Genomic DNA, 24,614 nt, shown 5'->3' on the forward strand with positions numbered 1-24,614 from the left:
CCTAAATGCATAACTGATCAGACAATAAAGTTAAATATCATAAGACACTTTTTACCAGTATGAATAATCTTTAATTCAATATCTCTGTACATTTATAAACTTTTACACCTTCCACAGTTAATAGGTTATAAACAAACACTACAGCTTAACAGGGTTCAAAAAGTTCAGCATATCCCTTTCCAGCTATAATGTTCCCTTTTTGTCCATCAGCAGTTGAGCCCAAGACCTGTCCAGTGATCAGGGACCATAAGGAAATATTTGTCCATGGCTTCACAGAAACGTGCTCGATACAGCTCTGGTGACACCACCGTGGGCATTTTACCTGGCGATGAAACATGGATTTAAAATAAAAGGTAAGAGTTTCAGTTTCTGAGAATACCATGGCTATGTACAGTATTGTTCAAAATAATAGCAGTACAATGTGACTAACCAGAATAATCAAGGTTTTTAGTATATTTTTTATTGCTACGTGGCAAACAAGTTACCAGTAGGTTCAGTAGATTGTCAGAAAACAAACAAGACCCAGCATTCATGATATGCACGCTCTTAAGGCTGTGCAATTGGGCAATTAGTTGAAAGGGGTGTGTTCAAAAAAATAGCAGTGTCTACCTTTGACTGTACAAACTCAAAACTATTTTGTACAAACATTTTTTTTTTCTGGGATTTAGCAATCCTGTGAATCACTAAACTAATATTTAGTTGTATGACCACAGTTTTTTAAAACTGCTTGACATCTGTGTGGCATGGAGTCAACCAACTTGTGGCACCTCTCAGCTGTTATTCCACTCCATGATTCTTTAACAACATTCCACAATTCATTCACATTTCTTGGTTTTGCTTCAGAAACAGCATTTTTGATATCACCCCACAAGTTCTCAATTGGATTAAGGTCTGGAGATTGGGCTGGCCACTCCATAACATCAATTTTGTTGGTTTGGAACCAAGACTTTGCCCGTTTACTAGTGTGTTTTGGGTCATTGTCTTGTTGAAACAACCATTTCAAGGGCATGTCCTCTTCAGCATAGGGCAACATGACCTCTTCAAGTATTTTAACATATGCAAACTGATCCATGATCCCTGGTATGCGATAAATAGGCCCAACACCATAGTAGGAGAAACATGCCCATATCATGATGCTTGCACCTCCATGCTTCACTGTCTTCACTGTGTACTGTGGCTTGAATTCAGAGTTTGGGGGTCGTCTCACAAACTGCCTGTGGCCCTTGGACCCAAAAAGAACAATTTTACTCTCATCAGTCCACAAAATGTTCCTCCATTTCTCTTTAGGCCAGTTGATGTGTTCTTTGGCAAATTGTAACCTCTTCTGCACAAGCCTTTTTTTTAACAGAGGGACTTTGCGGGGGATTCTTGAAAATAGATTAGCTTCACACAGACGTCTTCTAACTGTCACAGTACTTACAGGTAACTCCAGACTGTCTTTGATCATCCTGGAGGTGATCATTGGCTGAGCCTTTGCCATTCTGGTTATTCTTCTATCCATTTTGATGGTTGTCTTCCGTTTTCTTCCACGTCTCTCTGGTTTTGCTCTCCATTTTAAGGCATTGGAGATCATTTTAGCTGAACAGCCTATCATTTTTTGCACCTCTTTATAGGTTTTCCCCTCTCTAATCAACTTTTTAATCAAAGTACGCTGTTCTTCTGAACAATGTCTTGAACGACCCATTTTCCTCAGCTTTCAAATGCATGTTCAACAAGTGTTGGCTTCATCCTTAAATAGGGGCCACCTGATTCACACCTGTTTCTTCACAAAATTGATAACCTCAGTGATTGAATGCCACACTGCTATTTTTTTGAACACACCCCTTTCAACTAATTCAACTAATTGCCCAATTGCACAGCCTTAAGAGCGTGCATATCATGAATGCTGGGTCTTGTTTGTTTTCTGAGAATCTACTGAACCTACTGGTAACTTGTTTGCCACGTAGCAATAAAAAAATATACGAAAAACCTTGATTATTCTGGTTAGTCACATTGTACTGCTATTATTTTGAACAATACTGTATGTTTTAGGAGAGTATAACTGTACCTTGGCCTCCGAGAATCCCAGTAGATTTGACCACCATCTCCAGCTTTTTATCCCATGTGAAAGTCCGGATATAATCTTCAGATATAGAAGAGTTTTAACAAACACTTAAATAAAAATCCAATATTGATTTTAAAATAACAGAGAAGATTTTCTGACCTATGATGCCCACAACTAGCTCCTTCGTGGCATCGTCACGGCCCACCAACAGGGAATAATCAATGATGAGGTGGCTGGACAGGAAGTGGGCGTCACTGAGGATGGCAGCACGCAGAATGGCCTTGCAGTGTGAGCGAATATAAAGAGGATTGTCATGCACCAGTTTGAGGAGGTTCTCATCCAGGAGCACCACCTCACAGCTCTCCTTTCCAAGTTCAGTCTTCACGTTCCTGTTTCTCAGGGATCCCTTCAGGTCAAACAGCTGCACAAACACAAGACCACGTAAGAGAATGTGAACATAAAAAGTCCCAAGCTGAAATATTTTTGTCACAGTACAACTTCAAATCAGTTATCAGAAATATACAAGTTGCAAATTTAAAGTCTCAATCAATGTACCTGTGCCATCTTTCGCCCATAGAAAAGGTTTTCCATCACCAACAGGTCCAGTTTCTTTTCTGTGTTGTTCTGGGAGTTCTTGTAGCCGATACGGAACACTCCCAGAATCTTAGCAAGTGCAGTGGGTCGCTGTTAAATAGATGCAAGAACAGTTTTGAGAGGAAAACCTAAAACAGGCCAAAACATGCTTCAGACATCACTGGGATGTGTGCATTTCCTTACTTTTTGCTGAACTGCTCCTGTGATGTAAGTGAAGTAGTGGGGTGCAAAGTCTAAAAAGGACTGGACCTCTAATCTGGGCATCTGCTTCAGAATAAAGCGGTCATCTAAGGAGAAACAGCAAGTTTAGCAAAACACATCCAATGACTTAAAAGTCTTCACATAATAAAAAAAAAACAACCTTAAAGGGTTAGTTCATCCAAAAATGAATATTATGTCATACTCACCCTTATATCGCACCAAACCTAAAACAGGCCTAAAACGCTCCAAACCCGTAAGACCTCCGTTCATCTTCGGAACACAGTTTAAGATATTTTAGATGAAGTCTGAGAGCTTTCTGTCCCTCCACTGAAAATGTGTGTACGGTCTACTATCAATGTCCAGAAAGGTAATGAAAACATCTTCAAATGTAGTCCATGTGACATCAAAGGGTCAGTTAGAATGAGAAAATTCTAATAGTAATCTAAATTCTAGTGTTAGAAAACACATTTAAAATAAAAAAATAACAAAAAATGACGACTTTATTTTTGGACCAAACTGTATTTTCGATGTTTCAACAAATTCTGACTGACCCTTTGAAGATGAACGGTGGTCTTACGGGTTTGGAACGACATGAGGGTAAGTAGTTATTGACATAATTTTAATTTTTGGATGAACTAACCCTTTAATTGGTGGTGGTGGGGGGATGGGGGGGTTAATGAATGATTATCTGCATTGAAGGATCTTAGATTAGGTCGCACCTTCAGTGGCATAGAAAACTGCACCAGACTTCCCGCCACGAGCCTGCCAGTTGACACAGTGGGAGAGCGATCGCACAAAATCATCCTCCGAGCTCTCCATTATCTCTTCCCGCATTTTATGGAACTCCTCCGCGTAGTAAATCCGGCAGTAAAACTTGGCATTTGCGTCGGAGAACTCTGCATTATAAATATGATTTTCAGAATGATATTAACCTAAGTATAAGGAATTTTTCAGTCAGCTATTTGAGCCTGATACTTACGCAGCTCAATGTGTGGGTTTCCTGTCTGCTTCTTTTGTTTGTCTCCACTTTCAAGCTCCTCTGCAAAAAAATATACCATATAACATTTAGTCCCATAAGTGATTCCATATCAGCCAGAGCAAAATATAAATGGTGTTTGTAAGTGGTAAACTGTAGCTAGGTTTACTGAGTGGGTCAGCATCAACGCTGCTGCGGCTCAACTGTGACGTGCTGCTTTCACTAGGTTTGGCCGGGCTGTTCTTCGCTCTACTTTCTCCGGAACTATAGATGGCAAAAAAGAGGAAGTCAGCTTTTGTTTAACTAATATACACAGAGAAAATACAGCAGAGGAGGAGTGTATGATGCACCTAGTGGCCTGAGATATGTCATCAGCTCCAGTCTTTGCTGTTGTCTTTGTAAGCTCTTCGAGGGCAGTTTTATACTCTTTACAGCTGGATGATGGAAAGAGTAAGAGTGTCTTATTTAAAATGCAGATATTGCGGAGAAGTTTGATTAATTCGCAGAAATCTCACTGTCCGCTTCAGTGAATCGTTCATAATGCTGATTCACTGAATCTAATTTGCAAAAATTGCTGAAAATACCCATATCTACTTTTTAGTTATACATGTACAGAAAGCTGTGTACCTGAGTGCAAAGGCAATGATGGAGCTGGGCTCTCTCTCACACACAGCTATAGGAACTCTCTCGTGCTCATACATCAAATAGTGCTTGTCTGGGTCACTAACAAACCAAGAAAATAAATAGACCTTTATCAGCTCAAGAAAGAAAAGCATTGGTTTCATACTCATAATATCATAACAGCTTTACAAAGGTAACGGGATGGGATTGTAGCTGTTGCCTGGTAACAGGTTGGCCAGGATGGTTTTCATGGTGGACTTTTCCTTTACTTGACTGTCATTGGAACCAAGTAAGTGCCCCTCGAACATGTCTAAACAGTAGAAGAAGCAGAGAGATGAAAGTCAGGTGGAGTGGTCATGTGGGATCTCAATCACAAGGAAGTGTCCGAAGTACGTTTACCCTCGGGGATGCTGACAGAGTCCAGATCAGGAAAAGATGGTCCGCTCGTGATGACATCTGGAGCTTGTTCAGCCGGAGACGGTAACTGAAGTAATGATGAAGACCTTGAACTTGACGGAAAAGTGTTGAGGTGACGGTCCTCTGTGAGAAAAGGCTGTGAATTGACCGTGTGCAACAATCAAGAGCTATTTTTTCCAAGAGGAATAAAAGGCAGATGAACTCACCTTTCTCTCCGTTTGGGACCACAGGGGATGGGTTACGAGGAGAGGTCTCCAAAGCACTAGTCTATCAATCAAAAACAAAATGGAAATGGAAAAGATTTATTTGAAGTCCAGGAGGTGGCTAACTACTTAGGGCAAACTATTTAGGGATTTGCTAAATGACTGACTGACCTTGCTCTCATCTAATGTAGATTGCCTGTGTCTGCCAGGGCTGGGAGGAACAGACAGACGCTTCCTGCCTTTTTCTTGCTGGAACAAGTCCTGAAGTCTGGAGACGAGATAAAATAAAAGTTCTACTGTTCTGGTGGCAGATGTTAAGTTTCGGTCTCTATGGCCCTGTGAATACAGTCCTCACCTGTTGTTCCAGGACTGCAAGGTCTCACACAAACCCTGCTTCTTGACCACCACTGACTCCAGAACAGCCTGTAGTTGTTGTGGCGAGTCCATCGCGCTGGTCTGCAGACGCACTTGTAGCTTTTCTATCCAGCCACGAAGCTCGGATTCCTCCATCTTAGACAGAAAAATGTTCTTTAAACTAACTTAGCATTGTTTAAAAATTGTATTTACACAAGTAAAGTCCTGAAAGGAAACTTACATCTTTCTGTGCAAACATGTCCTCCATTTTTTCTTCTCTAGTCTTGCTGAAGGTGTCAGTTTTTAAGGAGGTGAGACGGTCATCTATGGCCAGATACACCTGAGCCACCCTACAAATGTTAGAAAATTCATGAATGAATGAATTGAGCCGATATCTGGAGGAGGTTTATGAGGCTGGGCAAGAGAAGTTCAGTAGGGAATCTTACTTATGGGAGAAGTCTTTGAGATCCTGCTGCAAGTTGGCTTTAGAGGGACCCTGGCTCCTGATGATGATTTTTGGAGGAGGCAGACAGATCTCGAATAGCCTCACTGAGATGTAGCTACAGATGACAGAAGGGCATGAATACATTTGGATTAACAGTTTATAAAAATGCACTAAGGTAGTCATATTCTAGGGGTTGAACAAGGGGTTCAGATTTGTACGTCTTGTGCCTTATAATCACACATCTTGTGGAGCGCTTAAAGAATATGCATGTAAATGTGGATCTCGAAGATTTCTCATTCTGTTGTGCCCTCAATAGGACAAGCGACTAGCATTAAAGTCGACTAGTCTGTGCAACCCCTAACATATTCAGATATAAAGAGATCTATGTTGTGAAGATGCACACCTGAACGAAGCCACCATCTGGTTGTAGGAGAAGTACTGGTGATAATCTTTATGGATGGAGTGGCCACAAGGCTCGGCATTGGCCCGACGGGTGTACTGGTTACCATAGAAACGGAGCTCTAGATACTTGGCGAAGGACATGGACCAGGAGTCATTAGACAAAGGGACTACAGGAGTCACCTGAAACAAAATCGGTAGAAATTCATGAGTAATACTATAGGACATAATATCGTACATTGGTTCGATTTTCAAATTTTTTCTAATCCGAATGCTCCCATGTGTTACCTGTTTACACACACGGCACCAGGAGTAGTTGAGGATTGTGTGCTGATATCCAGGTACAGGCGAATCCAGCTCTTTCAGAACAATCTGGACACAGCCGTTACCGTGGACAAAGCGCCGGATGTGGTGAACCATGGGGGTCTCACAGTACATGCTGGGGCACTGGTAAGAGGGTCTGAATCACACCCATATAAAACAAAATCAAAGTAAACTACAAATACACTATGATTCACTTGCATTGACTACTGAAATTTTGGTACTTATGATGCACAATTTCAAGGTAAAAAGGAAACAAAAATAGATGTGTGGTTTAAATTACCTGAAACAGTATCTCTCCAGAAATACGCCAAGAGTCAAGTCATTCTTTCCATAAAACTCCATTGTTACAATCCTGTAATTACATAGCAGATACAATAAAAACCTAGTCCTCCCTGTTTGCATATCCAGAAAATAGTCAGTAACACACTTAGTCATGTTACTGTAAATACATCTTAAATGAAAGCGACAATGCAAGTGTACTCCGAGTTTACCATGGACTGACGCAGGGGTTTGGGGCATTATTAGATTGTGCCGATGAGCTACTGAACAGCACACAGAGCCTCTGATGGTTGATTGGATTTAAACAGTCCAACTGAAACAGAACAAACAAATAATCAGGATACTGCATTTAAAGTTTTGGAAAAAAGTTGCAAAAACAGCTGCCTTCATAAACTGAAAAGATCATACAGCTCATAAATTATCAGTTTGACGGATTTCTTAGGGTTCTTTCACTGACCAAAAACTAATTTTTAAAAGTTTCAGACCCTGTTGTGCACACTAAACATTGAAAGTGCCTCACTGTCCAGAATGTGGAATAAAGTAACAGAATAAAACATACTAGCAGAGAAGAAACCCTCACCTTAGTAGCCCAGGTCATTTCATTGAGTCCTACCCCTTTATCTTCTTCACTGTCTGACTTTATTGGCGTCTTTGTGGGTGGGGCTTCACAAAACTGCATTCCCTCCCTTTGCCGAATGCGCCCTCCCTGGGCACGATAGTCAGCCAGCATGCGTGCCAGCTCCTGACTACTGCCTAGCTGCTCTACTATACGGGCACCTGTGAGTTTGTGACAGGACGAAATCTGGATGGTCCGTTGGTGCGACACAGTACCGTTGGTCAGGCTGCCAGAACTCGGGCCGGACTCTTTCAGCAGCTGCCTCTTGCGGCGTCCGTCCAGCTCTTTCGAGTCCTTGTTCAGAAGAGGAGAGAGGTAAACCTGTTCTGGGAAATAATCCCGGCTAGGACAATGCAGTCCATCAGCCGTGAGCAGGAACGGCTCCCGGAAGGTAGTAAACGGTGAAATGCAGAGGATAATGTCTTTAAGCTCCTGTTTAAACAAAGCTGAGATGGATTTAAGGCGGTCATCTGAAGAAGCTACATGTTCGGCGACAAACAGGCCGGTGTCATCCTGTAAAGGGTCCCTGAAGAGCCGGGCTGGTGGGAGGGAGGTCTCAGAGCTTGTGCTGTCCTGATGGACCATCTCCTCTAGTTCTTTATTCTTCTCCTCCTCACCCGAGCCTTTAATCACTTCCTGTGATGTCTCTTTCAGCTCTGAAATAAGGAAAGGTGGTGACACCGGCTGGGGAAGACTTGAAGTGAAGGATGAAAGAGGGGTGGAGGTCTTTATAACCTCTTCCTCTCCTCCAGAGAAGGAAGCAACTGAGGCATTTATATTTTTTCTGGGGCTTTCTCCATCTTTATGAGAAGATTCAGAGATGGAAGGCACTCTACTGTGGGCTTTGATGACCTCCTGTAGCCCTGGCTCAAAGTCTCCTTCTGGAAGGAGTGTGAGGTTCTCATCCCCCAGTGTAGAACCATCATTATCTCGGCTCTCCCATTCCCCACCGGTTTCCTCCTCTTCCTCCAAAGTGGTGCTTTCCAGCAGACATGGGAAAGAGGAACTCTGAGGCAGGCTAGGAGGCATAGCAAACTCATCCATGAGGAAAGAGATCTCCAGCTGTGAGTGGTAAGCCACACACACCATGAAAATGATGATCTCTTTCACACGTGCCAGCTCATACTCTGAAGCACCACGGAGTGTGATGGTGCAGCCCAGCTGAGGAGGACAGCCATCAAAAAACATAAGGGTCTTCATTTCATCTGTGAAAGTGAATTTTACAAAGATTTTTTAAAATGAACAATAACAGTTAACTTCATGATGGCAAAATCAAAATCTAAAAATAGGGGAAATGAGCATGCACAGTTACATAATATCATCAGATACTGATAAATTAATAATGATATGGTATTGATTGAATTAAAATGAAAAGTTAGTAAAACCTGACATACATCAGAAATAATAGAAATGGAGACTCACCATTTGGAAGCTGGAAGGAATGCAGGTAAAATTTATGGCAGGTACCCAAACGAGGTTTTGTAAGAAGCTGATCCATTGAAATGACTAAATCTCCTTGAGTCATTCGACTCACATGGTCCAGGACTTGCTGTGGTGATAAAAGAGAGATATTAATTGAAACATTCACCAGCCAGACCAAAATAACCCATAAAAACCCATTTGCCATGTCCTCTCTGATTAGGGCATTATCAATGGTCAACTATGTGGAGTACATTTTTAAAGAGACAAATAATATGTAGACTGCTTTAAAGAAGGTACTAACTGGTTTGACATTAATCACAAGGCTAATGCCGTGTTCCAGCAGCATGTCCTGAGCGATACGGGACACAGTCTTCTCCACCAGCACCAGGTTCGGTCGGACGTCAGCAATCCTCTGAACATAGTTCTTCAGAAACTCATGCTCCTGGAACGAGCAAATTGCAAATTAAATTATTGCACGTGCTTTCAGCGTATTGCTGGAGATAAGTATCATACCTTACCTGTAACACAATTGGGTCAATGCAAGTGAACTTGGTCTCTTCTCTGTACAGATACTCAATGGAGCATTTGAGGAGAAGGATCTTGGGGTTTTTGATGTAAGGGTTCATCTGTTGAGAAAGCCCAGGCACTTTTAGCACAAATATTACACGACCATCTCTGTGGCATAATGTTCAATCAATACAAACCTTTTTGTGTGCAATATTCTTTGTGCAAACGAAGCCGTTTACTACAGCAGAGTCAAACTTCTTCCCTCCTGGAATCTACAAAAATCACATATTAGATATATTTGTCAAGCAAACTAGATTAGTTGATTTTCCGTCCATTTTTGTTCCTCACCTTCTTGATATGTACAAACTGACGAATATCCATGTCATCATCGCAGTTGCGTACATCCGGTCGCACCGTCTGCACAACTTGCCTCACTACAGGTACAATGATGTCACGCCAGGAGAGAGACAGTGATTCGCTGTACAGCAGCTGCTGCAGCAGCGCCATCATGTGACTGTGATTAGCAGATCTGAAGAGGAAGCATTCATCATGATGTGCGCATCCAGAAGTCCCTAAACTCATAAATCATGTGATTTATATGTGATGCTTGTAAAAAAAAAATGTTTTTGAATTTTGCTCCTAATTGTAAATGAATACAAGTAACCAACCTTAAAACAACATCTTATGCATTAAAAACAACAATCCTCTGAAGTCTTACAGTAAACGCTCCATTGCTTTTTTTTCCCCGTTCTCTTCCCGCAGCTGGTCCAGAGAGCTGTGATGCCAGCCGAGAGGTGTGACGAGCATCTCTTTAGCTTTCTCCTCAACTCTCCGGTTAAACAGAGACTCTACAGAGGAAAACCCCATTAGCATAGGTGAGACAATTCATGGACACTCCACCATTTAGATTTTTTTCAAGAGATTGTAATTTTTACTCACCAAGGATGCATTCAATTGACTAAAAACCAAATTCAGTACATTTACATTTCTGCATTTAGCAGACACTTTTATCCAAAGCAATTGACAAAAGAGGATCAAGGTAAAGACATTTGTGTTAACAAATGACTATTTAATGCTGTTCTTCAAACTCTGTTCATTGAAAAATCCTAAAAATGCAGTTATGACAGCTTTGCATTCAGTTTATGAAAAAAATTAGGATGAAGTTTCATGCCTTGCTTTCTGTCCCATATGTGTGATTTGCTTGTAGGGAATTTCTGACAGGCCTTATGATCAAATGGTTTCAGATTTATCTTTTCATAATACTCGTTTATAATCGGTTACCACCTTAAGTTCTTTTGTCCATTCTATCCTTTTAACTACAAAACCATATATGTCTTAGCGAATCAGAACATTTGAATGGAAGTATTAAGTTTAAACTACGGTAAAGGATGTGAAAAACAGTTACCTTTAATAAAGGCATCACTGATGGATATTTGCTGACCTCCGTCTTCAGAGAGCAGGACTTCCACTGACATGGAGAGAGAGAGAGAGAGAGAGAGAGAGAGAGAGAGAGCATGTGAGACAGAACAGTCATGTGTAGACATCAGAGGACACTGAATTATATAGATTTAACATGTAATTAAAGTAAATGTTAATTAGAGTAAAAGTTGTCATAAAACCATGCACCAGTCTAGTACAATAAATTAACTTCAACAGTAATTTTGAGGAAGTTAAAGTCAGTGTTACTGCTTTGTAACTGAGGCACGCGCTACGTAGAATCAAGTCATGCTTTTGAGGGAGTATGACAAGCTGTAAATGTATTAATATGAAATGCTGTACTGGGAAAGGAAATCATGTGAAACTATGAAGGAAAAACTCATTCGTCCTATACTATATGCTACAGTTAGGGCTGTCAACTGTTAATTATAGTTTGGAGGGTCAGACTAGTATTAAATGGTGAGTCTCAGTTCAGCAAGACATCGGTTTTGCTACAAACCCTAGTGAGCTGCTTACCTACAGTAGATAGGATTTACACACATCACCACCCTGCCCCTGATGTAAAATTGGGCTGTCTCTAAAGATGCCTCATTTTAGCTTCAGTCTAAGGCAGTGGGACATGCATTCATCGAGCATAAAGCAATCCCAGAATGCATTATGAAAATCTATGGGGATTTTGTTTTTATTCAGAGTTACAATTTATTTAAAAACAATTAAAATGAATTAATAATAAAGGCATTTTATTTTTGTGCTTAATAAAGAGGTCCTTATGCATTTTCTTTATTATTTACATTCTTTATTTTGCCCCCTAAGGCACAATTAAATTGTTCATAACATAAATTGTTTGTGCTTTTTGCACAATTTTACTGTCAGCATTTTAAATCCACTCTTTGACCTTGAATGTGAAGTTGCTGCAGCTTTAATAGGTCATCATTGGGATTTCTTAGCATGTAAGCTGTAGGCCTCACAAGGTAGCTGCCATTGTGCAGTGTATAGTGATGCAGCTCACTAGGGTTTAGAGTTAGTGCTGCTTTTGAAGCAGACAGAGGCATACAAAGATGGCCAATGGGCCTCTCCGCCTCTCCTCACTTGGTGCATGGATGTCGTTTTCTGGGGTGAATGGGTCATGGGGCTCCATACTTTTTTGCTCGGCTGGGTAAGGAGGCACATGTGGGTACTTGGCCTGCTTCTTGATGTGAAAATTGACATTGTCCTGCTCAACGTTTATGTTGATGGAGGCAGCTGAGTCACTGTCCACTGTAGAGTGGAAACTGCTGACAGAAGTTCTATTGCTGGGGCTGGCCGAATCTGGAAAATTGTGAGAGGCCCAGCAAGCTGGTGAGGTAAATACATACCGACTGATATAGGAAGTTAACAATCATGGGATACTTACTCGGTGTGACATATTCATTTTCATCAGCCTGCTGCTCAGTGTCACTGTCATCAAACTTGATGTCTTTAAACCATGAAGGTTCGGAGTGTCCCTCCAGGGAATTCACACTGTCGCTGTCTGGAGAAGGGGTTTCTGAGAACTCTGTGTTCTGAAATTCAACAAACGCATTACTAACATATTAACAGATAAAATCAAACCAATTAGTTTTTTTGTATAATGCTCTTAACAATACACAAGCCCAATCAGAATTACAAAAATAGTGTTTTCAGTTGGCATGTAATGCCCAGCTACATTATTAGTCATGCAATTTCAATATAAACCGAGTATTAGATTTGACAAAGACAACTGGCACAGTAATCCTTATGCATAAATTTAAAAAAAGTAAAAAAAAAAAGTCTGTGTAAGAAAAATATGGTCATATGGTCAGATCAATCAATTTGAAACTACAAAAAATGCATTTATTTTCGGGATTTTAGCCCTTTATAAAAGCTAGTTAATACTTAGAAAAAATGATAAGCAGATTATCTATAATTGCTTGTCTATTACAATCTTGGATATGTCAATCATTAGCAAAAACATTCACATTCACACATTTCTCAGTACACACATGCAAACCACACTGACATACATATCAATACACCAACACCGATTACAGTTCATTTGGCCTTTTTTCATTGCTTTGAATGAGAGCAACTATGTTCTTCAGGTCTTAAGTGTAACTATTTTCTGAAAATGTTGGAAAAAATGCTATGGTAGTCAATAGCTACCGTCAACTGTTTGGAAACCCACATTCTTCAGAATATCTTCTTTTATTGTCTCACACAGGTTTGGGAGAGTAAAGGATGACAACATTTACATTTTTGGGTGAACTATCCCTTTAACAAAGCCAAAATGAAGAAAATGATAAAAAAAGAAAAAGAAAAAGAAAAAAGACGCACAAGGGTTAAACAACTGTCCAAATATAAACCTGCCCGGAATATTTCTTCTCACCTGGAGGGGGCGATATAAGGCATACTCATCACGGAAGATCTGATCATGATGGGTAACGCAGTCAAGCCAGCGGCCGTCTACCAAAGCCTGTCCAATAGCTATGGCCTGGGCCCTGGAAATATCAGGAAAAAATTAAACACTTAAAATGCATACAAGCATCTGACCAAACAAAAACACCCTCTCAAAACCAGTTTTATTGGTTCTTACCTAGTTGAAATAGTGCCATTTCGTAAGAGCCAGTTGACTAACTCTTTACCCACAATGCAGTTGGGGTAAGTACGCAGCCAGTACCGATGGTCCTGGAACTCCATTCCTGTACTGTTGTGGCAAATCTTCTTCCATAGATCTTTAAGTTGAGAAGAATCCTACAAAAATAATCAGCTGTTATAATTTACAACTCGAAAGTTGAGGAGGAACCTGTTAAAGACAGTTTGTACCAGCAAGATCTTTCTCTCCTCTTCGCTGTGGTCAGTCTTGGATACGGCTCGGCTGTTCTGTGGGCTAACTGAACTCTCGTAAGCAGGAACCATGGATGAGCCAGAACGGTCCAAGGACAGGTTGGTCACACTAGCTGACCTTAACACATACAATAAATGGTAAATATTGTATTAATAGTCTTAAAAAAATAAGCACAGGATTGAACAAGAAAATCTTTGACCAGAATACATGGTAAACACCTCTTTCTGGCTGGTGACTTGCCCATATCATCCTGGACTGCTGTAAGTCTGGCACTGAGAGCACTGTTCTGAGATTCCTGATGACTAGAGTAATTACACATACACACACATACAAATGAACCTCAGCAACCGCTTAACCATTTCCCTTTGAAATACTACATAAATAAAGACACTCAAGCTATGCATGAAACAGAGTCACACTTAAGAGCAGCATGTCTTCACTAGGAGGTCATGCAAAACAAAAGTAACACTAAAACTCACTTCTTCCTCATCCCAATGGAATTTTTTCTATGCATAGAGAGAGAAAGGAGAAAAGATGAGCATTGAGACAGACTCACAACACACGAGCAGGAGCCAGCTGATTGAAAATAGGCAAGCAGAAAGAGTTGAAGTTAATTTGCATCACAATAGTCCTCTGACTGTTTCTAGTAATTTAGTATGTCAAGGGGGAAATTACCTTCTGAATGCAAAAATGAATTGGAATGATTTACTGTCAGATTAAAAAGCTTAGTGGCAATAATGATTCATAAAAGAGTAAATACTGACTACAGTACAATAAAAACACACACAGCATGGAAGTGTGACTACAATATTTGTGGACTTGTGTCCACCCTGTCTAAATACTGTCTTCCAGTCCACGATGCTAGCAAGATGAAAACATGTCCAGGTCATATTTGACTCCAAAAAAAAACAAAAAACAAAAAAACATTCTGCATAAAGAAAACAGAACTTCTTAGGAAATTGAGTTTTATTGCATTGTTTTATAACATTACTTCCATGCATTAAGCCAGAGGTGTCCAAACACAGTCCTGGAAGTTTCAAGTATACTTAGTAGGAGCTTGATTAGCATGTTCAGGTGTGTTTTAATAGGGTTGCAGCTTAACTTTGCAGGACCGAGTTTGGTGATCCCTGCATAAAGCATTAAACAGTTTAATTTTTTAGCTTTTTTCTCAAGAAGTAACATTTTACAAATGTATGATTTTTTTTGGGGTGAAATAAAACCCCAAACATCTTTTTGAGAGATTTCATCAGATTTTTTTTTTCAATTTTAATCGCAAAATATTTTTATGGATATAATAAACTAAGAAACAGCATCTAAATTGTACACTTTTCTTTCTACATCCCATGCTATTTGTTAACTACAAATTTGTCTGTGCTTTATATGATGAACGGAAGAAAAATCATAAATCATCAGGTAGCTACTTAACTAGCTCGACCTGGGAGAGCCAATCCTTCCATGATCCTCAAGTGAAAGAGATAAACAGCAAGAGCAATGATTATGGTAAGAAAGCAGAGTGAAAGCAGAGCAGAGAAACACCAGAGGGATAAGGTAAAGTGAGCAGGAACCACTGGAATAGATAGTGATATGTCCTTATGCCTCGGCCCTTTTCTGATTCTGTTTTCTTACCTTTGCCAGGCCAGGTCCTCTTCCAGGAAGATGTTCCGGCTGGCTTTGCGGCCCCCCACAGGTGTGCGCGGTTCGGTGGGCTCCAGGACACACACTGAGCAGGGCGAGTCTGACAGGGCGCTGAGATCTTCTCCGATGGAGCTCGAGTCAGCTGAGTGAGCGTAGCTCAATGCTATCTTGCGACAGTACGTACAAGCCCGTAAATCACCTGCGGTATGAGGGAAAAAGCCAAAAGAGACAAGATTCGAGAAATTAGACCACCAAGATTAGCCATTTCAGTTTTTATAAAAAAGCTGTGTGTTTTTCAACCAATCTTTCAAATTCAACCCAGATTCGGTTTTATTTATTTATTTTAAAAACTAAAGCGGACATTAGAATGAAATAAGAACATTAAATTAAAATGTAGTAAATCTGTTTGAGAGCGTTTAATTTAAACAACAATTACAGTATTTTCCGGACTATAAGTCGCACTTTTTTTCATAGTTTGGCTGGTCCTGCGACTTATAGTCAGGTGCCCTCTCGCGGCTGTAGATGGTAATGTTTTCTCTTGGTTCTTGGTTCTAAATAAATGCGACTTATAGTCCAGTGCGACTTATATATGTTTTTTTCCTCGTCATGACGTATTTTTGGACTGATGCGACTTATAGTCTGAAAAATACGGTATTTAACATGGTAATTTGCTTAAATATTAATTAATTAATTTCTAACGGACTTTCGACAGCCATAAAAATGCGTTTTGCATCAAAAAATTATTATCTGAAACTTTTTATGATTTCCCCCTTAGAATAGGACCACTAAACTAGCGCTCCCTGACTACAGCTAAATGTGTGTTGTTCCAAAACCAACATGAATATAAGAATAACCAAAGTTTCAAAGAATCGTTCCTCCTAGAAGTCAAAGTGCACAAACACAAATTCTTACCTTTTTTAAAAATCAAAGTTAGTCCACAAAGTTCAAAAGTCACTCTACAACCATTGAAATCAAAATCCCAAAAAGTCAAACCACCGCAAGCACACGCAGCATGCTAAAGGGTAGTCTTACTCTTAATTTGACATAGTTGCTCATCTTCTTGTCGAAAGCCTCTTCAAAGAGGCTATGTCCACAAGCCAGCGGTCAGAATGAGACCCTCGCTTCCCAACATGAACACCACAATAACACTCACCCGTATAACCCATGAACTTGCCAGGAATTTCCTGGTTGCAGCATCGGCTGCAAAAAATTTGACCGCAGAGTCGACAATGGTGACGGCGTCGAAAGGTTGTGAATTTCTCGTTGCAGTCATAGCACTCTTTACACTGGCTGTCCGGCATCCAGTACTGTTTCAGATCACTGTCCTGGAACATAAAAACACGATTAATATCACTTACATCCACCCGCAATAAAAAAATAAAAAACAAATAAAAAACTAACTTTTACGAATTCTGGAGAAGGTGGATTGGCACTTTTGTCTATAAGCTTAGAGTCATCTATATAGAATGCAAAATATACTCGAACATGCCCCGTGTCGTATATTTAACTTAAAAAGTCTTAAAAATACAGAAACAAATTTAAACTGCGGACTAGTTCCCTGGAAATCAATACCTGACTTTTCCCTTCCATGATCTCCTTGAGTCTCTTGAGGGCTGTGCGCAGCTGGACAGCTGATCGGGGATCGTGGCTGCCTAGAGGCGCTTCTGATTTCCGTCGACCCTCTATGAATGCAATGAATCAAAAAAGCAACAGTCAAGTACAAAACAACATGTTAAATCTACTCTAAAGTACAATATACAGGTGAAAATGCATGGCACACATGCCCATTCAAAAACAAAGCCTGCAGTCAAATATCCTGTCAATGATTGCTTATGTCAGCCGCCATATGTCAGCGAGGATTTTGGGGAATATGAAGCATGTTAAATTACTCAACTAAAGCTCATAACCAAAATGTTCAGCTCACAACGCTTGACAGCCTTTCACATGAAACAAATGTGATTCATTTAAAACTATATGCTGCAAAATTTCCTTTCTTAACCAGTATTTCTGTATGTTTTCCCAGTAAACATATATAAACACCCTTATATAAACAACACACACCTGAGAATAATTTTTTTGGGGTGGTGGGTGTTTATGTTTAAAATAAGATAAAGCTATTTGGCGGTGTGTTAAGGAAAATGTACCTACTAAAATTAAAGATACATGCTCTTAAAACAAGTCTTAGTATATTGGTTTCTCAAGAAACAATACAAAATACTGATAAAGAAAATTGCTTATTTTTGCAGTTCACACATAACTCAACTCAGTGTTGATGAATGAAGCAGAATTTATATGAAACTGACTTTGTGCATATGAAATAAAATCAAGAATCCTCACCTTCCCAGTCCACTGTGAACAAAAAAAAAAAAGAACATACAGGAACTTTAGCCTAAAAGATTTCTGTACATCATATATATTTTATCTTCAAAATAGTTCAGCACTCACAAAATATTCAGCTTCTAATCATCTTGCAACCTCCAAATAAAAAGTGATGGTTCACAATACTTGTTTACCACTCAAATTATAGTCATAACTCCAGAATGTAGTTTTCCAGGTTTACAGTTCCATGGACTTCCTGAATCGTTGCCTTAATTTTCCTTAATAGTAAATGTCTGGTGGCCCTCCTGAGAGTGGAATGGATCATATGAGGGCAGAGTCTAGCCTTTGAATCACTGTTATCTTCACTGTAAAACCATGTGAGAACCACGCTGCAGTGTCTAGTCATCAATCCAAGAAACCACTGATAGGATTGAACTTTCTATCTCTAAAAAGAGCATGTTTCCAGGAATCCAGAACAATGGTTTTGTCTACAGAAAAACTAATGATTTTTACATTGTCTTCTATTGAAGAATACATGTCTGGGTCGTATTTCACCTCAAAAACAAAAGGTGCAATGTAACAAAAATGTAAAAACCTGGACAATTACTGTGGACAGCTGAAAAAACAAAACAAAAAAAGAAATGTGTACAGTTGCACAAGTATATGTAATCTTGTGTTTTTGTACCTGAAGCAGTGGAGGTTCTTCTGAAAAGTTCAGAATGTTTCCTGTGGGTTTCGGAGCCATGTATAGAATTGGAGGGAGTGGACCAGTTGCGTCGCGTCCCCTGTGGTGATGATGAAGCCGACTGACTTTTCTCCATCACTGAAGGAGGCCGTCCATCCTCTGAACAATTGAGAGCAACAAACAAGCTCTGTCTCGGTCAAAAGGTAGAAGACTTCTAATTTCGTGGTGATTGGCTGATTTAAAGAAACTGTTTGTTTTGCATTGTGTTGACATTTCTTCTTTCCTGAAATAATTTTTTCCTATACTTGTATTTTCGTACAAAATCTAGACTTACCAAGTTTACCAAGTTTTTTTGCTGGTGCAATGTTTGCACCCGTTTTTTCTAAAAGGAATGAAAGGGAAAGATAAGAGCTGATCACTTTAAATGTACTTTGAATGTAAAATTTTAATGGATTATTATACTGATTAACTATAAATCAATACATCAAGTATTTTCAAAGAAAATAAATTAGAATTCCAGACACTTCTCTGTCAGAGTATTTCTTCAGCTTCTGATACCTGATAAAATCAATTACCTAAACACAATTCACCAAATGTCCAACACAAATACAAATGTTGATATTTTGTTAAATCCACTAGATTTCCTTTTCGTAATTAAGTGCACATGCAGTAGGAGTTTTACTTCTCTAAAGTGTTCTTAGGGCACATCAGTTCCTCACAGTAAGTTACTTACCCCTTAATTTAGAGTGAACTATTAATTTTATAGAGATCGTCTATTCCTTTTAGCCCTATGAGCAGTTCTGAGTAAAACTCTTATGTGCTGACTGGACAGAGTGCACCTCAATATTATTTCTCAAAGCTCTGTGTCTTCTTATAATTTCATATTAAACTGTCCATTTTACTCCTGTACTGCAACACTTCCAGCAGGAATTTTCTATTAATATTATAAACAGGGACAAGAAAAAACAAAACAAAAAAACTATGGGTTAAAAAAGTCCACATGAGAGCACACAGAATAGGCGCTGTGTCCCAAGAATATTTTGATCAATGTCACATGAATGTTTTATTCCCTTTCACTGACTGTTCAATCGATTCCCTCCACTGCCTTTCTGGAATTTTCAGAAGAGCACATTCACTAAAACCAGAATGAATACTAATTATATATATATATATATATATATATATATATATATATATATATATATATATATATATATATATATATATATATATATATATATATATAACCTTGTACTTTTATTAAAAGTTATTAAAATGCTAAAAATGATTATGCTTTAAATGTGCAACCAAGAAGTCAAAAAGGAATACAGAGTACTATGCATTCAATTTCCAAATAAGTTCTATCAACCCATTAAAAAGGACAGTTTCATGCAGGATGATATCCATGAATCAGATGGCAGAAAACACAGTTTGTTTTAATGGCAGAAAACAAACAGTGAACCTTTGAAACCAACCTTATGATTGGTGAAATGAAAATAGAAAAAAGGAAATGCATGTGCAGATGTTGATTAAGGCATAATGGTGTGAAAAACATTCTGTTTCACCTTTACTGAAGCGGAACAGACTGACAAAGGAGCTGTAGGCGGAGCGCAGGGGCGGTTCCTCCTGCTCGGGGGTCAGGGGTTTGAAGTGCGTTAGATGGGACGGACTGGTGGGTGATAGTGACTGCTCGGAGCTCCAGTCCATCGCAGAGGACGAGGAGGAAGCCTTGTCTTCGGCAGCCATGTCACTGCCCCTGAGGGACAATCCAAACTAATTTCAAATACAATAATATATGTGTGATTGAATTTGAAAACTACATAAACACTGGGTTGGTACTCTCAGTGTCTAGATGTCTAGTGTGTAAATAAACAATGTCTCAGTAATGTCTAAATAAAACTTGTCACAGTAACTCTAAAGCACTAAGTTAATGGAGAAGTCAGTCATGAGCTATATAATGTGGACCTCACTACAAAACACTATGAATGAAGACATGTGATCACACAGATTTGCTGACTACAAAACGAAACTTGACCAAAAAAAAAAAAAAAAAAAGGATCACAAGGACAGATCATTCTGTCAACTACCAGTAATATTTATGAAATGATTACTCAGTGTACTGGGGCTTGTAGTACCATGAAGTAGTTGAACAAACGAATTTGAGATTAGTTTCAAGTTGACAAAACCAAACCACTCCAATCTGGCTTAGTTGTACCATGAAGCTGATCATCAACTTCCTCTGTCAACTTAGGCTTGATCCTGAGTTAATGGAGCAGGAGCACATGAAAAAGTGACATCAGTGATGAACAGCCAATCACATGCCTTGAAACTGTGATTCACTTCTCAAGAGAGTGTCATTGCAATTGCAATTCACTACCAAAGATTAAACAATATGAAGAATTTAAACACATTTACATGAGATGAAACAATCTTTCCATGAAAGAGGGAAACCTGAAGAAAACATCTTGCCCTAGTGCAAATAAAAGTTGTAAAGTTAGTTTATAGAGTTGATCATATTTATAGGTATAAAAACACTAATATGAGTTTAAAGATATTGATTCTAAAACGTATTTATATCACATATTATCTATGTTTATATTCATTTAAAATAAAAGTAATTTAATTACTATTAAACTAAGCTAGCTTGGTTATAATAATTAAATAAACCATATAAAATAATTATAAAAAACAATTTTATCTTTAAAAATAATTTACTATGTGGAGTCCTTTGATTTGTAGGAAGAGATAATGGGGGAGTGGCTTTTTTGCGCCAGACATGTGTCACTTTGCTTGAAGCTGATTGGTCAAATCAATTGGTCATGGTGATGAAGACCACTAAAAGCCAAGCCACTTTCATAGTACCTTAAACCCAGGATTGGTGCAAACTAAACTGAAACTTACCTGCTGACCAGGCTTCATGGTACAGGACCCTGGTCTTTGTAGGCGAGTCAGCTGAGAAAGTGATACCAATCACTACAGCATTTATTATCCACTCATTTCAGACACAGGAACAGAAAATTACACAAAAGCCGGAAAATTACAAAACACGAACACGAGTTGCAACAAGTCATATGATTGCTAGAGAACTGTACTATGGCGAACTTGGCGAAAGCTTCCTCATGAATATTAATAAGTCTGTACTGACGTTACCGCTAAGAGCGTCCAATCAACTAACGCTGTTAATATTCATAAGCCATACCTTCGTCTTCGTTGGTTTCGTTAACTGGCCACGTGATGAGCGCCAACATACCAACGTGTGTCTTTCACCCAATCAGGTAAGACTATTCTCAATACTTCCTGATATCTTAACGTCCAGCAGTCAAGCCTTCGCCATAGTAGGACATGTCAATTCGCATTCCGCTGGCGTTTATTATATATTTTTTAATCATATAACGTTACATGTACAGCTAATATTACGACTGTTAACTATAAATGCGCAATGCTATTACAAAAACGGCATAAAAGAGCGCTATTGTGTTATTGTTTTAGTGAATTCAAAACAAATCACATGTGAACTGGATAACATAATTTTAGCGTATTGCAAAATGCCCATTAGCGATTATAGTAACACATAATAGAATGAAACAGAGAAAATAAATCTATATAAACACAGAGCTGTGTCACTATTAAGCAGATGTTGTAGAAGCTGTTTTTATCTGAGAGTAACTCATCAGTTTAATCTGCTAGACTTATCATTAGATCAGTTTTGCTTACGGATATCTTACAATATATATTTAACAGACACACACGATAGTTTTCTTTAACAACGTCAAATTTCCTGTTTCATCCATCAAAGGCCACAGTAAAGTTAGCAAAACTAGCTGTCTGATGAACTCGTACATATATCATCACAGGATAGCATAAATGTTAGACGTACCTCTACCGCCTTTTTTACACCATGTCTATGTCAGCTCTTTAGAGGTGTTTTAGAGGTGTCACTAAACATTAATGCATTTAATCCAGATACATTTTCAGTAATTCCACCCTTGTGATGTTAGGCGACTTGATCAGAGCTGCTTAGTCGATCACAGAGAGTTCGAGCAGTGTGAGCACTTGGCGTGATCATAAAGTTAGGCATAGCTAATCGATAAAAAAATCTTTTTAAAATATTATTTATCATATGCATTATAGTATTTTTTCATCTACAGTTTTAGAGTTTATAAATTATTTTTATTATGAAAGACAGAATGTATAGATAAAATAGGTGTTTCATTAATTAATTTAAAGGAATCATATGGTCATATCTCGTTATATGTTATTGGTTTAATGCTTTTATTTAACATGGGATGTTTATATTTCATGAAGTTAACGAAATTACAATACAACACGAAATAGAAAACAAAAACAAAGAAGAGAGCTAATGCGAAATAAAAGAAAACAAAACAGCAAAAAGATTAAATTAGCTGTACGTGTTCAGAACATTGACTGTACATTGACCCCTAGCGGTTATGATCCATCATTTATCTGTTATGTGGGCTACTTATTTTTCACTTAATTTGACAGGAATATTTCTACTTTTCTAGACACATAGAAAACTATTTATTTAATTTTTAATATTTACACCCTGTCTTCCATGAACTAGTATTCATCTTCAGATGAAGTAACTTTGTGTTCAGATTTTGTCTTTTCATCACATTCCTTCCTCTCATTCCTCGTGTCAGCAGGCCCTTCATGCTTATTTCTAGCAGTTTTCTTGTTCTCTACCTTCCCAAGTCTGTCTGCTGAAATTGGTGGCAAGGAGTATCCCTATTAACACAGAATATGAAAAGACCCAAGTCAGACTATGCATAATTATGCATTATGTACGAATACAGAATCCATAAATAAGTAAATGCATAGATAAAAAAATTGCATCAAATTATTAAGTATGCCCACGTAAAACTGGACAAAATATCTGAAATATCTGCTCTACTGCACATTTTAGTCAGATTTGTGACAGCAATATTTAGTAAAGACCTGTGCTGTGTGCAGACGTGGATATCTCCCTATAGTCTCCCTGAGCTGGAGGTTATGGAGCCACTGCTCGTGCCACGCCTGAACGCTGTAACGGGGCCCGCAGGTGGACAAACGCTGAAGGAGACCCCGATTCTCTTTAGTGATGTGAAGCAGCTCCAGCTGTCTTTTTTCTGAGCCAAGGCTGAAACAGAAAATGAAGTGCAATCTGTATGATATTATTAAATAATATTTCATATGTAATATGTATATATTACCTTTTTTTAATATAGTCATTTCTACAGTCAACTCCTCCGCCGGTGTGCGTTATATGGGACATTTTATCTAGGAGCATGTGATTTTCCCTTCTGATTCTCGAAACCCGTTCTTCTTCAAGCTGGTTATGATAAGACGACAGAATGATTGGTTTACTAACAAAATTGATATGCAGACATTTCCTAAGCTTTCCTTTTGAGAATGAAGCGGTGTAAATGTCGCCCTCTGGTGGTCGTTTAGCTTTCCTACCTGTCTTTTCTTCAGCTTGACAAGAAGATGGTTATAGGTTTTCGGTGGAGTTGTGTTGATGGTTGGCTTTGCGGATTTAACCTTGAAATATTACGCATATGATAACAGTTTATGCTGTAGTTTTTGTTTTTATCATAGTCAATTTCCAAACAAACATATTTTAATACCAAATAATCTATAACACTATATACATAGAAGCACTTGATATACTCTCATAAGGAATTTTTGCCAAATAGGTCATATTCCTCACAAAAAGGGTGCCACGGTATCCACATGGTACTCCATTAAATCTTAAATAATAGCCTACCACTGAATAACCAAAAGCATATTAATATTGTACCATGTCCTAGATAAACCAGCCATTTGTCATTTTACCTTGCTCCTGTGCATCTCATAGCAGTTTTTGTCCCATCTGTATTGCAGATATTTATTAACACAGGGCAAAACGGGTTGGTAAGCTTGATGTTGCATTACTTTGCTTCGCTATAGCCTGAATCCACCTGCACCAAAAGCCACAGTGAACAGAGACAGGAGTTCAGTTTGAGTTTTGAGCAAGTCATGTGGTTGTTGCTATGGCAGCCATTCAAAAAGAAAGTGTAGCTGGTCTACTTTTATGAAACAGGCACTGTAAACGGGACCCATTCATTCAGTCTGATGAACGTTTATTTTCCTAAATGCGTTTGCCAATCATTTTCCTGCTGTCAAAACTTTCCTAAGTTAAACACAGCAGCTCCACCGAGAGGGCACCTCACCCATTTAGAGGCTGGCCTACATACTGTCCTTGTCCGATATGAATATTCTGTGTCCTGGATGGCTCTGTTGTTTTAGCACAGCAGC

At 38.9% G+C, this 24,614-nt stretch overlaps 2 protein-coding genes across 7 annotated transcripts; both read right to left on the reverse strand.

Moving 5' to 3' along the window:
• Positions 1 to 48: 48 nt before the first annotated feature.
• LOC113053146 (1-phosphatidylinositol 3-phosphate 5-kinase-like) lies at positions 49 to 22,349 on the reverse strand. Of its 6 annotated transcripts, XM_026217917.1 has the most exons (44): positions 22,198 to 22,349; positions 19,886 to 20,076; positions 18,655 to 18,702; positions 18,321 to 18,479; positions 17,654 to 17,665; positions 16,889 to 16,998; positions 16,470 to 16,641; positions 15,308 to 15,515; positions 14,161 to 14,187; positions 13,900 to 13,983; positions 13,660 to 13,798; positions 13,430 to 13,587; positions 13,223 to 13,334; positions 12,233 to 12,380; positions 11,929 to 12,147; positions 10,808 to 10,870; positions 10,121 to 10,250; positions 9,751 to 9,931; positions 9,600 to 9,674; positions 9,414 to 9,521; positions 9,197 to 9,337; positions 8,896 to 9,022; positions 7,438 to 8,678; positions 7,070 to 7,170; positions 6,859 to 6,930; positions 6,543 to 6,714; positions 6,259 to 6,437; positions 5,857 to 5,970; positions 5,652 to 5,760; positions 5,412 to 5,566; positions 5,228 to 5,324; positions 5,060 to 5,120; positions 4,836 to 4,976; positions 4,626 to 4,746; positions 4,443 to 4,538; positions 4,166 to 4,249; positions 3,985 to 4,079; positions 3,819 to 3,878; positions 3,559 to 3,735; positions 2,822 to 2,925; positions 2,600 to 2,728; positions 2,204 to 2,465; positions 2,048 to 2,122; positions 49 to 322 (listed from the first exon to the last, which is right to left on the reverse strand). In XM_026217917.1, the coding sequence occupies exons 2-44, from the start codon at positions 20,064 to 20,066 to the stop codon at positions 207 to 209; spliced, it is 6,363 nt and encodes a 2,120-aa protein (XP_026073702.1). In that variant the 5' UTR covers positions 20,067 to 20,076; positions 22,198 to 22,349; the 3' UTR covers positions 49 to 206. The 6 variants fall into 6 exon arrangements, with proteins under 6 accessions (XP_026073702.1, XP_026073705.1, XP_026073703.1 ...); XM_026217920.1 differs by lacking the exons at positions 18,655 to 18,702; positions 22,198 to 22,349 and having other exon boundaries at positions 11,980 to 12,147; positions 19,886 to 20,066; XM_026217918.1 differs by lacking the exons at positions 17,654 to 17,665; positions 22,198 to 22,349 and having other exon boundaries at positions 11,980 to 12,147; positions 19,886 to 20,066.
• A 235-nt stretch (positions 22,350 to 22,584) lies between these two features.
• cfap97d2 (CFAP97 domain containing 2) lies at positions 22,585 to 24,316 on the reverse strand. Its single transcript, XM_026217936.1, has 5 exons — positions 24,153 to 24,316; positions 23,778 to 23,858; positions 23,531 to 23,649; positions 23,277 to 23,457; positions 22,585 to 23,066 (listed from the first exon to the last, which is right to left on the reverse strand). The coding sequence occupies exons 1-5, from the start codon at positions 24,246 to 24,248 to the stop codon at positions 22,899 to 22,901; spliced, it is 645 nt and encodes a 214-aa protein (XP_026073721.1). The 5' UTR covers positions 24,249 to 24,316; the 3' UTR covers positions 22,585 to 22,898.
• Between the last annotated feature and the right edge of the window lie 298 nt (positions 24,317 to 24,614).

This window comes from Carassius auratus, chromosome 34 (genome assembly GCF_003368295.1).
Source record: "Carassius auratus strain Wakin chromosome 34, ASM336829v1, whole genome shotgun sequence".
In the NCBI taxonomy this organism is placed as follows: Eukaryota; Metazoa; Chordata; class Actinopteri; order Cypriniformes; family Cyprinidae; genus Carassius; species Carassius auratus.

Excerpts from the sequence above, each read along its gene's own strand:
- LOC113053146 (XM_026217917.1), bottom strand. The coding sequence starts at position 20,066 with ATGGCTGCCGAAGACAAGGCTTCCTCCTCGTCCTCTGCGATGGACTGG. Across the intron at positions 9,338-9,413 it reads TTGACCCAATTGTGTTACAG|GAGCATGAGTTTCTGAAGAA; the intron begins GTAAGGTATGAT and ends TGCTCGTTCCAG. Across the intron at positions 2,926-3,558 it reads AGTTTTCTATGCCACTGAAG|ATGACCGCTTTATTCTGAAG; the intron begins GTGCGACCTAAT and ends GTTTCTCCTTAG.
- cfap97d2 (XM_026217936.1), bottom strand. The coding sequence starts at position 24,248 with ATGCAACATCAAGCTTACCAACCCGTTTTGCCCTGTGTTAATAAATAT. Across the intron at positions 23,650-23,777 it reads TCAAGCTGAAGAAAAGACAG|CTTGAAGAAGAACGGGTTTC; the intron begins GTAGGAAAGCTA and ends TATCATAACCAG. Across the intron at positions 23,458-23,530 it reads AATGACTATATTAAAAAAAG|CCTTGGCTCAGAAAAAAGAC; the intron begins GTAATATATACA and ends TTTCTGTTTCAG.